The 14,183-nt window shown below is 43.5% G+C and overlaps 1 protein-coding gene across 1 annotated transcript; it reads right to left on the bottom strand.

Annotated features, from left to right (window-relative positions):
* Nucleotides 1-11: 11 nt before the first annotated feature.
* On the bottom strand, nt 12-9,733 carry RAE1 (ribonucleic acid export 1). The gene is made up of 5 exons (XM_028499476.2): nt 9,582-9,733; nt 6,498-6,594; nt 5,878-5,982; nt 4,781-4,873; nt 12-853 (listed from the first exon to the last, which is right to left on the bottom strand). Exons 2-5 carry the CDS (start codon nt 6,585-6,587, stop codon nt 662-664), a joined length of 480 nt encoding a protein of 159 aa, XP_028355277.1. The 5' UTR covers nt 6,588-6,594; nt 9,582-9,733; the 3' UTR covers nt 12-661.
* Nucleotides 9,734-14,183: the final 4,450 nt, after the last annotated feature.

The following is a 14,183-nucleotide window of genomic DNA, read 5'->3' on the forward strand; positions in this document are numbered from 1 at the left end:
TTTTAACCATAGTTAACTAGCACGTGAGAGTGAAAGGGGGAGATACTCAGGAATAACTCATAGGGAACTCCAAACACAGTTGTATCACTTAGATGACACCCATTAAGAGACTGAGGAGACGCTTCTAACACACAGTACTGCGATCTCACAGTACGCAACACCTTCCTGAAAATGTCTCAGTGTCGAGAGGCTCTTCCTCACCGGGCCAGACCCTCTGGTTCCAGGTTCTCTCATCTTCCTCATTTCTGCTTTTCTTAGCAGTCTTCACACAGAACCTGCCTGCTGTCCCGAGCAGACTGTAAAAGCTCCTGGCATGTGGAAGGGTCCCTCTTACTCACTTCTGTATCTCTACTCCTAAGGACAGTGCCTGGAGTATCACAGGCATTCATTCAATAGAGACTTGTCGAATGAATGTGTGACCAAATACAGTTGGCACAAGGCAAGCCACACGTGGGTGTCAGAACGTTGAGGATGAGCTGTACCATTTACAGATTTTAAAGTCACTAGCTCCTTATTATGCCCTCCTCATCCACACACTACGGAAGACCCAGGACAGAACAATTTATGAAACACTAATTAAAACGAGAACGTGTACAAAATTGGTGTCATTTTTGTGCTGCAGGGGTTTCTGGTATATTTAAATCTAATTGATTTGGAATGGTCAAACTGCATCTTTCCTATAGTAGAGAATTATTGTATAAGGAATCTTCGCAACCCAGGGCACCAGCCTTGCCCAGCCTTCCTGCAGAGGGTAAGTTTTTACTACCTGTGCTATCTGTATCGCCTGGTTACTGTTGAGGTCCCACATTTTGGCAGTTTTATCACATGATGCCGTAAATACTTTGCTCCCATCCTAAAATAAAACAGAAAAAAATCTGACATTCTAAGAAAAATAAAACCTCTACATGAACATCTAGATATCAGACTGAACATACCGAGGCAGGTTTTATTTTGCAATTTTAATTTTTCCAATTATTTGGGGGGCCAGAGTATTGCAAGCTACAATATCATGTACAAAACACATTTTCTGCTCTTTTTAATTGTTAATTTTTTCTAAGAGATAATATGTAAAAAGGTTTAAAAAAAACTTGAACATTTAGAATTATAGAGTGAAAATGAAGTCTCTCTGACCCCAGCTCACCGCTCAGAGGCAGCCATGGCCACTGGCATGTCCTCCAGGAACAGCCTTTGTACATCCTGTATCGATGTGTATTACCTACCAGGAGCCACTTCAAAATTTTTTCTTATTTTCATCAGTTTCAAGCCTTCACAAGAGTTGCAAGAATAATACAATGAATACTCATAAACCTATCACCTAGATTCACCAACTGTAAACACTTTGCCACATTTACTGTATCTCTTTCTACCCCCCATTCCCGCTCTATACCACATGTACAATCATGATTACTTTTCAGCTCAGTATCTCATAGCATTCTAAAGTGAATGCAATAAAACTACACTAATTTATGATAGTCACTGGTCCAATGTAAACTACAGAATAGCCTAAAAAATTGGCAGTCACTGTATAGTGGTTTTAAAATACTCACATACAGAACTCATAAAGTAGGTCAGTCAACATGAAGCACAAGGTAATTTAAAAACAAAAAGTACTGAGTTCAAAATTCTAGACCAGCTGTCAACAAATAATTTTTCTTAAAGGGCCATATAGTAAATATTTCAGTCTGTGCAGGTCAAAAGGTCTCTGTTGCAACTCCTTAACTCTGCTGTTGTAGCTTGAAAGCAGCCATACACATTATGTAAATGAATGATGTGGCTGTGTTTCAAGAAAAGTTTATTCACAAAAATTGGTAATGGGTCAGATTTGGCCCATGGGCCATAATTTGCTGACCCCTGCCCTACAGTACTTCATTTCTGGTTCCACAGCTCAAAGATTTACCACTATCTTCCCCTAGCAAAAACTTCTTCCCATTTGAAGTCGCCAGTTCCCCCTGTGAGAGAAGAGAGAAAACTTCTTCTCTATTAATGAAGCTATGAGGGCAACTCCACAAATCCTTGGAAAGACGCGAATGTACGGAGCGGGAGGCCCCGAGGCTGAGGGAAACACTGGCCCCTTAATCTCATAAAATGCCAATGCTACCAGCTGTAGGATGCCAGGCCCCAGAGGACATACTGAGACAGAGGCCAGTCTATCAAACGGCTGGGGCACAGAAATGAGATTCCCAAGTGCTCTCGACTCAGCTCCTCTCAGGTCCAGTCCACCTGCTGTGGCCAGACCGACCGTCCTCAGACTGCCAGAGAATCACCCTCACCAAGTTTGGCTTTTATGCCTCAAGCGTTAACTGTGGCTCTTCTGTGCTTCTGTGCCTTTCCACACCTGCCTTCCTCTCCCAGGCTAGCTCCTATTCCTGTAAGCCCCTGTGAGGGAGGCTGTTAAGTGCATGGGCTCTGGAGCCAGGAAGGTCCAGGTCTGGGCTCAGCCCTTCACCCCCTATATTCCCTCAAACAAGTCTCTTAACCACTTCCCACACGTGCCCCGCTAGTCTTTACGTGGCTGAATCTAGCTGTCACGGATTTCCACTACCTGAAATCCTTCTCTATTTCTCTACATCTGTCTTAAGAGATCATGAGTTCCATAAGCACAGGATTTGCCCACCTCACCTACTTTGCCTTCCACTATATCCCAAGTGCTTAGCATACAATAGGTGCCTGACAATTATTTGAACTAAATAATGTTATTACCTGTTGTAAAACTATTATTATCGTCATCTTACAAGTGAAAAAAACAGACTCAGAGAGATTAAATAACTTGGCAAAGTCAGTAAGTGGAGATACAGCCGAAATTTGAACCCAGGCCTGGAATGGATGAGACAATGCTCTAAAGCTATATAAGCAGATGGTTTACTTTTAAGATTCAGCTCAATCCTTGCCTCTTCTGCGGAGCATTCACAGCCCCCTTCCCAAACTTTATAGCTGCCTTCTGGGTTCTGTCCACCCAGCACAGTGCATCCTCTCTCAGAACTCAGCTCACTGAATTGGAACTCTTCATGTCTATGTCTCGATGCCTCCACTAGATGGCGCACAACAAACAGGCGGTACACATCTTTGTAAACGCCAACAGCCTGCCCAGCACCATCGAGCAACAGAATTCCGGTGTCAGTTAATTCTATTTCTTACCATACTCGATAAGAAACTTACAATTCTGATCTGTTACCTGATCAGTAAAGAAAGACAGGCAAAATAAATTAGAGATATTTAAAATCTATTCAAGTTGCTATTTTTCTGCAGGTAAATTAAAACTATTATTAGTCTCATAATAACCCAATCAGACATGTCAGAAACACATTTTACAGATAACAAAAATGCTTTAGAGAAGGCTGTCAGAGCTAATGATTAAAATGGGAGCAACTCTGGCTCCTTAACCATCTCAAAATATTTATAAATAGTAGAATCATTTCCTATTTGAAAGCTAAGTAAGATCACATAAATGTATGGTGTGAGTAGTTTGATATTTCTCATAAAGTTAAACATATATTACATATGACCCAGCAAGCCCACTATTAGATATTAATGCAAGAGGAATGAAAACTTATACTCACAGAAAATCCAATATACAAATGTTTATAGCAGCATTATTCGTAATGACCAAAAATGGGAAACAACCCAAATGTCCTTCAGCTGGTGGATGGTGAACAAAGAGTGATACATCCATACCATGGATTACTACTCAGCAATAAGGAAGACAAACTACTGCCAGATACAACCACCTGGATGGACCTCAAATGCACTGTGCTCAAAACAGCCCGATTCAAAGGGCTTCTGTTTATGACATTCTAGTAGAGGCAGAACCACAGGGACAGAAAACACATCAGTGGTTTCCAGGGACTGGGGGCTGAGGAGGATTTGACTACAAAGGGCAGGAGGATATCCTTGGGCTGATGGATCTCTTCTATATTTTGACCACAACTCTATGCATTTCTGAAAACTCACAGAATCATACACTAGAAAGGTTCAATTTTACTGTTTGCAAATGGCATCTAATAAAAAAAATTTGCATGAGCCTGAGGAGGGACCTTGAGGCTTAGCTTCCTCAGCACAGCTGCCCCAGACTCTCAGTCAGGCCCCTTTGTTTTCTCACTTCTGCAGGGTTCAGCCGTCAGCAGAAGGGAGGAGAGAAAGGCTGGGCTGTCAATCCTGGGCTCCTCCTTTAGGGAGGGATGAGTCCTCCACAGCTGCGGCTCTTGCTGTGCGTGACTTCACCATCCCTGCTGGTTTCTTTGTAAATGGTACCTTCATTAAACTCCCCAATCACCCACCCACTCCCCCAAAAAGAAAAATAAAGAAGAGCTCAGAGCTGAATAAACTTGAACACATTTACTTATATTGCTTAAGTTCAGGATTTGGGAGGAAAAAGACTTCCAAAAAAACAAAATATTTCATAAGTTTAATAATGGAAAAGGATTAATTTTTCCCCTAGGACTTATTTTCTGGGACAGTAATTTCTAATTTTAAAACAACATAAGCTCATGGCACATGTAGAGGTAGGAAAGGCTTTAAAAAATTGTCTAATCCCTTGCTCAAGGAAATATGTCAATAAATTAATGGATTTTTTTAATGCAAGAAAAGCTTTCAGAGAGATTAAAGTTAACATGACTAAAGTTAACTGACTACATTATGAGTAGCAATAAATTACTATATTTAAATTCAGAAACAGCACTTCTACAATGTGTATACATACTTGCTATTTGTGTTTCAGGTTATATAAAAACATATATACATTTATATACACTCTGAAAACATGAAAAAATGGAATGAAATTTACATCACTCCAGCAGACATCTAGCACAGGCCCAGTGTGCATCTGCTGGGCTTTTGGAATAGTCTGTCCACTGTCTTGAACTTCCCAGCATCGAACCTGGAGTAATAAAACAAATTAACGCAAACAGCCAATTAATGATACATTATATGCATTTTAAGCCCTTTGCTCCAAGCCACAATCAGATAAACACAAATTTACATTATAGACACTTTTTTCCTATCAAATTAACAAAAATAAAATGAATAATACTTGGTGCCAGCAAGGATAAGCTGAAACTTGTACTACTGGTAAGTGTGTAAATTGGTACAGCTCTTCTGGAGGATATTTATCTGAAATCCTTAAGTCTGTACCCTGTGTCTCAACTATTTCGGGACTTGAGGATTTCCCATGATGTACTTTACATGCGTTATCTGAATTAATCTCTACAACAGCTAAACCTCCGTGAACTTACTCTCATCTCCATCTCATGAAACAGGACACGAGGCTTAACGAAGATAACTGGCCCAGGTCCCATATCTAAGAGAGTGGCAAAGCCACTGTGTGTTTAGGAGTGCGGTTGAATGTTTCAAGATTACTCCAGCAGGCCACTTGCACTCCTTTGTGAAGTGCCTCTAAACACCCTTTGCTTATTTTTCTACCAGAATTTTTATCTTTCTTTTCTTATGCTATCATTCCTTTTGGTAAGTATAGTGTCTGTGCAGGATTTATGCTATATCTAAAGGTGAAAAAACTTTAACATATGCCTGAAGAACATTTGCAGGATGTCTAGAGGGAAATTTGTGTATACCGTCATGGACAACGTTTATCTTCAATGGATACTATAGATCTGGGAATATACTTCAAGATACTGAACTAGAGTAGGAATTTCTGAATGACGCATATGATCCTGCTTTCTTAACAAAAATCGGCACAAGAAGGGATGCCTGCCATTCAGATGGGTTCACACTCTAAACTCGGTGCTTAGAAAAAGCCACGAATAAGCCTGAACTCTCTGCTTCATTCACCTGGAGCAAACAAACAAACAAACAAACAAACAAAAAATGCTAACTGCTCATACAAAGAGAGATGACAGAGAGAACACGCGTTTAAGGAGCACTTACATCGTTAGCCCACGATCCTGCAATAAGGAAGTTCCCCGGCAAGGTTGGTGGGCTAAAAGATAGACAACCAATGCTATCATCAGGAGAGGATGTTACTTCAATATCCTGGGGTGGAAAAAGTCCATGTTAAGATGTATATATCGTCACAATTCAATTTGAATTAGACCTTTCTTACTATGATGAAAAGGGGGAGTGTGACTAAGCCAGTGAAGGCACGGGTGCTGCCGGACCACAAGCAGCTCTCTCCAAGGCAGGCCCACAGCCCTATTTCCCAGATGGTGGCCCACCCGGTCACTCCTGCCCCGAAGTGCTCAATCACAGCATCACCTGCCTCCCTCCACCACAGAAATTCTGCGTCAACAGTTGGGGGCTGGGACCCAGGAACCTGCAATTTTAACAGGCATCTCGAGTGATTCCAGTGATCAGGAATGGCAGGGGGAATAGGACACTTGTCCAGGGGACACACAGTTTCTCTGCTCCAGTATCTGAGAAAGCAGCCTGGACAAAATTTCAGTTTTCACCCCCAAAGGAGGCTCCCAAGCCATCTGGGTTTCTCTCGCTGTCACCAGCGTGGGGCCCCCTGCAGTGTCTCTACAAACCCATGAAGCCTTAGGCGGTACCTTCATAGGGTTGTGATTATCTGCAGCGGCGCTGCCAAACATGCTGGCTCCCCCAGTGCCAAACCCGGAGGCTGCTCCAAACAGGCTCATCTTGGCCCTAAAACATAATGGGAAAAGTTAAGGACAGGTCCTCTCTTAAGTAATAAACATCACTGAGAGGCAAGATAAAGATAATTAAGTTACAGAAGGGAAAGAGAGTGTAAATAAATAAATGGCTTGAGGTCAGTCTTCTCTCTCCTGAAGAGATCTAAATATGGGATAAACAGAGTGCTTTTTAAAAATAAACTTTCTATTTTAGAAAAGTTTTTAATGGAAAATTCTTAAGACAGAAGAGTTCCCTGGGCCAATGCAGGGGACACAGGTTCGATCCCTGGTCTGGGAAGATCCCACATGCCACGGAGCAACGAAGCCTGCGAGCCACAACTGCTGAGTCCGCGTGCCACAACTACTGAAGCCCATGCGCCTAGAGCCCGTGCTCCGCAACGAGAAGCCACCGCAATGAGAAGCCCGCGCACGGCAACAAAGAGTAGCCCCTGCTCACCGCAACTAGAGAAAGCCCGCGCACAGCAACGGAGACCCAACGCAGCCAAAAATTAATAAATTAAATAAATAAATTTTTTTTAAAAAAAGAAGAGTTCCCATACACCCCACATCCAGTTTCCTTCTTAACTTTGTCACAATTAATTCACCAACACTGACACATTACAGCAGAGTATTTTTCAGTCACCAGGTAAAAAATAAATTCGCTTATTTCTTTTGACACAGTTAGAGACACGCTGCTGAGCACCAGGAACACAGCTGGAAACCAGCAGAAGGCCCCATTCTTCCAGCTTCCCACTTAGTGACAGTTCACTGTCTTCGTACTAACTTCCACACTCTGGATTAGGTCAATATCTCTGCATGAAGTTACTTAGAAAAGCAACCAACCCTGGCAGCGATCGTAGGAGTTCAAAAAAGTAATCCATTTTGGTCTGCTTAAGTAGCAAAAGGTCTGGCATTACGTTTTGGACATTGGCCCAGCAAGAATCCCCCCCTTTGAGTTTTCTCCTGGGCACCATAGTCTAGAAGGCCCACCTGGGTTAGAACCATGCCTCTGCCACTCACCAGAGCTGGGGCCCTCATCTCACCAAGCCTCATTTTCTCTATTCTGCAAACATAGAGAATATTAACACCTTCTCCAGGGTTGCTCTGAGAATCAAATCAGATTATCTATGTAGAAAGTGCAGTGTCTAGTGCATAGTGGGTCATAAACAACTTTCCCTTTTTTCCTTCCAAGGAGAAAGTCTATGTATTATAACTCTGATGCCTCACATACACTGATGCCACATTTTCAATTCTGTCATTGGTTAGTAAATTTTTACACCCAGAAGCCTACCATATCAGCAACCTCTCCCAAAGGAGGCTAGCAGCTGAGTGACAAAAGTGACTAGCCCAATAATATACAGCTCACGTGACAGGAGATAACAAGAGTAGCATCTCTTAAGAAGACAACACAGAATGAGAAAACTGTGAGGAGTTCTGGGGAGGTATTTGAATTTCCCGAGCTTTATGAAAAATAATCAAGTGTAGACCTACTAGGTCTATGAAACCATTACTATCTCAGAAAGCAACCCTGTGAGAGGCCGTGGTGCTTGCTGACCACCTCTGCCTCAAATGTGTGAGAGGTATTTGAAACACCAGTTAACTGCACAAGCAAACAAAGGAATGACAGGGCTTCTGCAGTCAAGTCCAGGAACTAAATATACGATTTGGGGCACATTCTTTAGCCTTGATTTTCTCATCTGTAAAAACAGACCCTGAAATCCACTTTACAGAGTTACGAAAACCAAGCGAGGCTGTACACACAGTGCCTGAAACGCCTGTGCCTTCCTCTCTTCAACCATCAAGTCGGGAGAGAGCATTTCCGCCATTAGGGATGCACTAAGGGAGAAGAACACGGGCCATGGAGCATTAATCAGCCTACGTGGGCCACATGTTGTGCAGGACACCGAGAACCCACTAGAAGTTCGGAAGCCAAGTGTACGTCTCCAGCCTACCGAAGCGCGCGCTCCTTCCCTCCTTGCTGCACCCCAGCCCTGATGGCTTCCTCTCTGCCCGTGAACAAAGCAAGCTCCTCCCAGCCCTAGAGCATTCCTACCAGCTGTTCCTCCAGCCTGGGATGATCCGCCCCCTCCCAAACCCCCAGCTGTCTCAGTTTGAATCTTCAGGTCCCACTTCAAAAGGGGCCTCCTGCGAACTTTTGCGGGTGATGGAAACGGTCTAAAACCGCACTGTGATGATGTTCACACGACTCTATTAAACTTCCCCAAATCACCAAAATGTACACTTTAAACGGATTATCGTGTGTAAGTGACATTCAGTGAAGCTGTTAAAAGCATCTTCTTAAAGGAAGGCCCCTCCCAGAGGCTTCCCTGCCTTCCTAATGTAACACATCGGAGCCTCCATCGCATCTCCGTCTTCTTCACAGCACCTGTCCCCATCTGGAACTTGTTGGCAGTCAGTCGCCTCCCCAGGAGAGTGCCAGCTCCACCACGGCAAAGAGCCACCTGGACGCTCCCCTAAAACACACCTGGCCCTCAGCACAGCGCCTAGCACTTCACAGATATTTGCCTGGGCACAGTATGTGCACGTGGATACAGGACTACTTGGCGGAGGGAAGAGAAACAACCAGTTTCAGAAAGGGATAAATGCAACAAAGAAGATGAAACCGGTTACCGTGGTGGAGACTAAAGGGGGATGGCCTTCCGCAGAAGAACGGTCCGGGAAGGTCAACGAGGTGGCGGCTTGTGTCTGATGAGAAGCCAGACATGTGACGAGGAAGGGCAGAGGCGACAGAGGCTGCCATCCACTCTGTGACCCTTCCCGGTGCCTCGGTTTCCCCAAGAGAAAAACGAGGGGGTTAGACCGGAGGTGACCCGTAAGGCCCCTTGCACCTCTGACGTCCCTCCCAGTGGCCACTAATGGAGTTTGTCAACAGTCCCGCTCGCGCCCCAGCACCTCGCGGCGGGCTGCACTCGCCCGGGAGGACCCGGCCTCTGCGGCGCCATGGCGGCGGGGAACGGGGGGAAGCGGCACGGGGCCTACCTGAGAGTCGCGCCGCGGAGGGAAGCCGGCGACGGGGTGCGGGAGGAGCTCGGGAGCCTGCGACCCCGCTCGGGCGCGGAGGAGGCTGCAGCGAGGTGGCGGGAACAGGAATCTCGGGAGCCTGACGTCTTCTCGCGCCGGTCGAGGAAACGGCCCTAATTACCGCGGAGACACTGCGCATGCGTCTCCGAACCACTTCCTGTGTTGTCCGGAAGGCAGGGAAAGGAAGGAAAAAGCTCCTCCTCCCTTAAGGGAATCGCACATGCGCAGAAGCACTGTTGACGCCAAGAAGAAGTCCTCGTGCCAGCAGTTTGCGGATTGGTCGAAAGTTGGCGTAGCCGACGCAGCTGCCGAGCGACCGCTCTGATAAGTCCGCGGCGCCGGCTGGCAAAGGTTAGTTAACAATTTTCTCCTGTGAATGACAGGTCTAGGAAAATTACGATTGCCGCCAGTTCTCAAGGCCATCCTTCGAGAAGCTGATGGGACGCTGCCTGGTTTCCTTCCCTGGCCTCCCTATTTGCGACTGGGGTATCTTGAACCATCTGGTCTCTTTGGACTTCAGTTTCCAGCTGTGAAATGGGGATAATGATGCCTAACTTCCAGGGCTATTCTTAATTACGTTCAAGTAAAGTAACACACACGAAGGCCTTTTGCTAAGTGTAAGGTTCCATAGGAATATTAAGGGCTGTTATGACGCACACGTGCCAACTCCGAATATTTCAGCTGGTTGCTTTTTCCCCCTTTAAGAATGTCTGAAGGAAAACAAGAGGAAGGGATCTCCTGAGGTTGTGGTACATACACTGACCCTTCTCCTTTACTACTCACCGTGGGCTGGGTACCAGAAGCCTTGACATCTTCAGGGAGCCTGAGGATCCGCGGGACCTTGTTGCAGTTTCAGAAGGTCCAGTGTGGGCCTGAGAACCCACATTTCTAGCAAACTCCCTGCTGAGGTTGCCAGGCCACGGACCGCAGTTGAGCACCGAGGATCTAGATGAGGTGTTTAGAATCACCTGGGGAAACTTTTTAAAAACTCTGATGCCTCACCCTCAGAGATTCTGATTTAGTTGTTCTGGGGTGGAACGAGGGAATTAATATTTTTTAAAAGCTCTCCGAGTGATTCTAAGATGCAGGCAAGGTTCAGAACCTCTCGTCTAAATAATGATGATAATAGTAATAGCTCCTTTAAGCACTGGATACTCCATCTCCTGTAATTTCTTTACCAGATGGATCATCTCATAGCATCTCTCAACTCTCAAAGCCCTCTCAAAGCTCTCTCAGTGCTTATCATATTCTGTCTCATAAGTCTGTGGGTGTATGTGCCTTGTCTAGCTTCCTAGATTTTAAACTTTGTGTCTTAAGCCCATGTATATAGCACCAAGCACAGTCTTACATATTTTGGTGTTTAATATTTGTCGAATTATATTTTCCATGCCCAAGGAATCTTCCAGAAGCCTCTGTTATGTACAATACTGGTTATTCAGCATGCTTAAAAAAAAATCTTTCTGTTGTTTAGGGGTATGTAATCGACAAGCTGGTTTTGCATATACCATCAGTGGAACAATGGTAGCAGCATGCGTACCCAAATATAACAGTAACACTCCTTGACTCTTTCTCTTAAAGAGTGTTATTCAAACCCACACTTGTTCTCACAATGACACTATAGGTTAGGTATTATCACTATTATCCCCATTTTACAGTTGATGAAATGAAGGCCAGGTTGTAACTTCTCCCAGCTACAAAGGCAGTGAGTAGAAGTGGAATTGGGATGCAAGCAGTCTGCCCCTCAAAATATGACTTTAGTGATGGCAGTCTGTGGCTTCACCTCACTTTTTCCCTCAGAAGCAAAAAGGGGGATCAAAACAATCTGTATCCATGGGTATGATTATTAAGCCAAAAGTCTAGGTGAAAATTTTTAAAAATAAAATGTATAATTAAATTTTGGTCATGGCTATTATTCACATGAGTATACCCTTCTGCAGTTTTTTACACAAGGGAGTATTTATGAATGACTACACTGTTTATATTCCATTTCTAGGTAAATAGAAACTGAATGTTTGTAATTTTAGTTTCAGTTCCTTTTCATTTGAAGTGATCTTTAATTCTGTTATTTTAATTAAAAAGTCCTGATATGTTGTCTTAAGGTTTTGTAAATAGCTTGGTTGCAACGAAGCACACATTAAGTGTAGCTTTACAAGGAATTGGGGGCGTCCAAAGATGATAATACAAAGTGGGTTCCTGTCTAGAAGTGCTCAGTCTCACACAGAAATCCTCATGGTTTCCCCAACCTCTTCTGGTTTCCCCAGACTCTTCCACCCCATTCCTGAAAACAAGGATTTGAATATATATATTTTTAATAGATCTTTATTGGAGTATAATTGCTTCACAATACTGTTAGTTTCTGTTGTACAACAAAGTGAATCAGCCATATGCCTACATATCTCCCCATATCCCCTCCCTCTTGGGACGAATATATTTTAAAGAAATGTCCATCCAAAACGGTGGAAGGATTTGAGAGAACATAGAGCTTCTGCCAGCAGAGGGAGACCTTGGCTTGTTTTTACAAGATTTTCTTGGGCTACATAACCTTTAAATGGTGAACAGAAGTCCAAACAAAAGTAATGTTTCTCAATAGTTTACTACAAAAACATCCTGTTGAAAATACTGTTTAGTATACATGTACTTGTGGCTTAGCTTTGACAGCATCTCTTCTTTTCAGCACCACTGAACAGGTATCTACATCAAACAGTTCAACTGAGACATTCATTAAGGGAAGTTATAGATAGACATCCTGGAGTGTTTTTTGCCTATTTTGTAGAAAGTGCAACATGGGTTTCTTTTTTCATGAAATCATGACTTCTGAAATCAATTAGCATCATCAATGATGACGGTTAAATTTCCCAGAAACCTGGAGATATTACGAGAGCTGTTATTTTACGAGGGTGATTATGAGCCCTTAAGGAAAAAACCAAGATTCTCTGAACGTCTTTTGGTTGCACCAGTTTTTATTCACTTTAATTATAAACAGACTCCAATCCAATTGTTCTTTCTTGATTAAAATTATGGAAATATTAAAAATAAATACAGATGGTAGAGACTGGAGCCTACCCGGGCTCTTTGGTGGGGCTAATGGCAGACTCTGGGAGGGCTCACGCCAAGGAGTACTTCCCAGAACTCCTGCTGCCAGTGTCCTTGTCCTCACGGTGAGACACAGCCACCCCCCGCCTCTGCAGGAGACCCTCCAACACTAGCAGATGCTAAAGAGATTCAGGGACTTCCCTGGTGGCGCAGTGGTTAAGAATCCGCCTGCCAAGGCAGGGGACACAGGTTCGAGCCCTGGTCCAGGAAAATCCCACCTGCCACGGAGCAACTAAGCCCGCGAGCCACAACTACTGAGCCTGCGCGCCTAGAGCCCGTGCTCCGCAACAAGAGAAGCCACCGCAGTGAGAAGCCCGAGCACCGCAACAAAGAGTAGCCCCCGCTTGTTGCAACTAGAGAAAGCCCGCACGCAGCAGTGAAGACCCAATGTAGCCGAAAGAAAGAAAGAAAGAGATTCAGAGCAAGGCAGAGATCTATGTAGGTTAAAACTCATTATGAGAGACTTCTTAGAAAGCTCATTCAAGAAATGGCTCAAAATGTGACACGGAATAGTGCTACTCCAAGTGTAGTTAACGGAGTCAGTGCAGTCCTCAAATTGTTATCTGTCCATGATAAATTCAGAAAATAAGATTAAGCATTTAGAAACTTTTATAGTTGACTATTTTATGTGTTGAATCTGATAATATAAAAGTGAGCTATAAAAAATAAACAAATAATGAATACACATGGTAGAGGGGATGTCAGTTGCCATTTTTAACAGCTGCCTATTTTACAGTAATACTTTTTAGAAACAAATCTTAAGAATGAGAATTCTAGCTGGGTCCCAAATAGCTACTAACATTAACTTTTCAGCTGCATCTAACAAAGATAGGGAGCAAAGCCAAACTGCAGTGCATTTTGCTCTCCTCCCATTTTCATTTCCCAAATAAATGAAAATTATTTTAAGTAAATTTCCAAATATAAACTTGAAATGAATTTAATTATCCAAACTGAATGTATCTGCAAGCCTTTTTCAAATTTATTTTCAAATTTTAATGACTATTATAGATTTTTTTATTCCTTCCCATTTTGACAGTATATCCTAATCCAGACATTTTGTGGCTTAACCATATATTTCTAAGTTAGTATTCTTCTCCTTTACAAAACTTGTCAAAATTCAATGATTATTAGCTGTTAAGGGAGGGAGTATGGCATAAATTCAAAGAAAAACTTGAGAATTATAAAATGTTTTTAGAATTTTCAATAGTCTCGCAAGTAAGTCAAATTAACAGTTACCAAAATGTTCTCAGAATGAAATACCTGGTTCTGATGTGACTAGAGAATATAACATAACAAGCTTGACATCACAGGCTTGATATCAGGGAGCCTTGATTTGACACCTTGTAGACCCTTCCTGAGTGGTGTGCCTGCCCGGCCAAACGTGAAGCACTTTACATGTACGAGTATCGTGATTACAGCATGAACTCTGGAGTCAGACTCTCTGGGATTAGGTCCCAGCTCCACTGC

This window comes from Physeter macrocephalus, chromosome 14 (assembly GCF_002837175.3).
Source record: "Physeter macrocephalus isolate SW-GA chromosome 14, ASM283717v5, whole genome shotgun sequence".
Taxonomy (NCBI): Eukaryota; Metazoa; Chordata; class Mammalia; order Artiodactyla; family Physeteridae; genus Physeter; species Physeter macrocephalus.